At 45.6% G+C, this 3,220-nt stretch overlaps 1 protein-coding gene across 1 annotated transcript; it reads left to right on the top strand.

Moving 5' to 3' along the window:
• Positions 1 to 3: 3 nt before the first annotated feature.
• On the top strand, positions 4 to 792 carry KBTBD11 (kelch repeat and BTB (POZ) domain containing 11; the record flags this gene model as incomplete). Its single annotated transcript, XM_009333262.1, has 1 exon — positions 4 to 792. A coding segment is annotated over one exon (789 nt), but the record flags the coding sequence as incomplete, so codon positions are not given.
• Positions 793 to 3,220: the final 2,428 nt, after the last annotated feature.

Below are 3,220 nucleotides of genomic sequence, written 5' to 3'. Positions count from 1 at the left end.
GCGGGGCCGGCGGGCAGTGAGCCCCGGGCCCGCCTCTCCGACAAGGTCTTCTGCTACAACCCCCTCACTGACACCTGGAGCCAGGTGCGGCCGCTGGCTCAGCCCCGCTCGCAGCTCAAGCTGCTTGCCCTGGACGGTTACCTCTATGCCGTGGGGGGCGAGTGCCTCTTCACTGTGGAGAGGTACGACCCGCGGGCCGACCGCTGGAGCCCTGTGGCACCCCTGCCCAAGGGTGCCTTCGCTGTGGCTCATGAGGCCACCACCTGCAACGGGGAGATCTATGTGTCGGGGGGCTCCCTCTTCTACCGCCTGCTCAAGTATGACCCCAAGCGTGACGAGTGGCAGGAGTGCCCTTACAACAGCAGCCGCCGGCGCTCTGCTGACATGGTGGCCTTCAAGAGCTTCATCTACCGCTTTGATGTGAGCAGTGGCCGTGGTGGGGAGCAGGGCCCAGGTGGCGGGACTGGCGGTGGTGTTGAAGTTTTCCGGTACAACACGGTGGCCAAGCGCTGGAGCCAGTGCGCCAGCCTGCGGCCCAGTGGTGGCCCCATCCAGCCCTTCCGCTGTGCCCCCTTGGGCAACACCATCTACTGCGTCAACCGGACCGGCACCCTCCGCTTCAGCCTAGCCCAGGACGGCGAGGTGGAAGCAGATGGTGGGCTCAAGGGCACCTTCGACGGGGAGCTTCTTAAAGCTCCCTTGGATGCCAAGGGTGTCCTCTTACCCTTCGTGCTCACCCTGCCCGAGAGGCTGGACAAAGCGGGAGACCAGAAGGGCTCCCTCCCGCTGTGAGGTGGCCAGCCTGGCTCTGGCTTCCCGAGTGGGGAGCTGGGTTGCAGCTGTGGGGGACCCACAAACTTCCTCCTACAGAGGCGACCCTCTCTGGCATGTCTGCAGAGAGAAGGGGCTCCCCCTTTCCTCCTCTCCGCTCCCAAGATGTTGAGCTGGACCCACTTGGTTGTAACTCAGTTGTAACTCTTCTCATGTTTGCTGTGCTTTGTGTGAAAAGCTGAGCACATGAAAGGAAAAGCTGCTATAAAGGATAATCTCTGGATTATGTTTGTGCCAATTCCTAATCTGAGAAAAACCTTTTTACACCTGGATTTCTAAAAAATTCCTGACAGCAGTGTCATAATGGGACGTTACTGTTAAGTGTTGGTCACGTGTTTACACGTAGTTGCAATCTGGGCTGGAGCCTTTTCTGCCATTTGTTTTCTTTCTTCTCTGCAATGATACCGAGGGATAAACACTGCTGGCAACGTAGCTTAGCTGCATTTGTTTTTATGTTAAACCAACAATTTCCTGTGTTAGAAAAGTATAGGAAGAATGTCTCCATCACAGCCTTTCATTTCTGGTGCAATAGATGGTTTAAAGAAGACATGGCACTGTGTGGTCCCAGGAATTTCAACCACAATGAATGATTTAACAGATACCAGACTTAAAGTTTTAAGCAACACAAATGTGTGCCACATGGTCGTATTGGGAATACAAAAAAAAAAAAAAAGGCAAGTTACTTTTTTAAAGTGTGGCATATCATAGCAGATACGAAATGTTATGTTCTTTATCTGAAAAAAAGCAATGGTTTCTGTATAAAAAGACATAATTTTATTACCTTTTTAATCAGAGATTTTAAATTATAACAAAAATGAACTGAAGCTGTTCAGACTGCAACCAATTGACATGACCATGTATGCCACTAGAGTTGGGGGAAATATTTTGTACTTCAGCTGCTCCTTAATTAACTGCAGGTCAAAGAAAATTAACCTAAACCAAATGTAAATTCTTTGAAACTGACTGCAGACAGCTTAAATGTTTCGCTGTATGTTCAGTATCCTGTGGCAAGAGGCTTTTCCAACTTAGTGCAAGACCATCAAAGGAGGATGTGGAAAATAGGAATGTGCTACACATGTTGATTATATTGTGCACTAGCATGATGTGACTTCCCTATCTTTTGACTGAGAGACTGCTTTATTTATTTCGATCTAACGATCGCTGTAATCAATAAGTCCTTGTTAATTGCAGTACATGCTGATGGCATACGTTGTCATTGGGATTCTGAACCACCCGAGAGCGCTGTTTGTGGAGCAGCATCCTAACAAGATGAAACCATACAAAGCTTCTTCCTGCCTGTGGAAAGTTGGAGCATACTTTTTGTCATGTTACTCAGAACTGGAGAAGTGTAAACTGTCTACGCGGACAGACTATACTGAAACGGGCACATACATTTATTTTATACATTTTATATTAAAAAATCAATAGGCAAGGCAAATGTTTTAGCTTTACAGTAAATCACTGAGAAACCTTTTCTGAAAAACAGAACCAGTGTTTTTGCTATTGGTAATTCAGCCTGGAACTGGCATGGACTGTGGAAGGGAATTGTTTATACTCAAAGCTCTAGTATAGATTCATATTTTAGAAAGACATAGGGACCTTACATCAAAGAAAGCAGATCTTTTTATGTTTTATTAAGATGTTTCTGTTAAACAGGACATTAGCATTCTTATACGTTATTGGTAGTTCCAAAGGAAGGCAGCAGGCTCTGTCCTAAGAGACACCATCTTCACAAAAGAGAATAGTGAAGTTTATAGATCTTTCTTTCCTTCACTTTCGTGTTTTTTTTTTAACCTTTTCTCCATCTGTCTTGCACAGGGTTTTAACACAGCTGATCTGATTAGCCATCCTATAGAAAACAGTGGTTCAGTCCTAAAAGTTCTTAGCCAAGCGAGCCTATTCCCTAGTGAGCTAATTAAAGCATCACCCAGGTAGGAGCTGTAGGCTTGCAGAATGTGACACCTATCTTAGCCTCAGTACAGGTTGGTGCAGTGGAATTCAATACCACAGATGGCATATTCTTTAGCGATTCACAAAGAAATTGATTTTTTTCACTGAATGATGGACTTAGTTCTCAGACAAGAATCCTTGGAAACGTTGACTCTAAATTAAATTACAGCATTGTAGCTTGGACAGGAGAGAAGAATGATGTGTTTGCCTTCAGCATCATTTTTATGTTAACTGTAGAAAGTATGTCAAGCTGTGTAGTGAAACACTTAGGTGCATACTTAAAATAAAGACCTAAGTGCTAGGCCAGGTTTTGAATTAGTAGAGTCACCAGGAACACACAAGGAAATGTCTGTTTTATCTTACAATACAGTACGATTTCATAGTTCAAAATATTACGTAGTATAGCTCTTATACTACAGCATAGTGAGGACTCAAGCCA

Source organism: Pygoscelis adeliae, unplaced genomic scaffold, assembly GCF_000699105.1.
Source record: "Pygoscelis adeliae isolate BGI_AS28 unplaced genomic scaffold, ASM69910v1 Scaffold57, whole genome shotgun sequence".
NCBI classification, from domain to species: domain Eukaryota; kingdom Metazoa; phylum Chordata; class Aves; order Sphenisciformes; family Spheniscidae; genus Pygoscelis; species Pygoscelis adeliae.
Note: the sequence above shows the minus strand (reverse complement) of the source record. Positions and strands in the feature narration are given on the sequence as shown.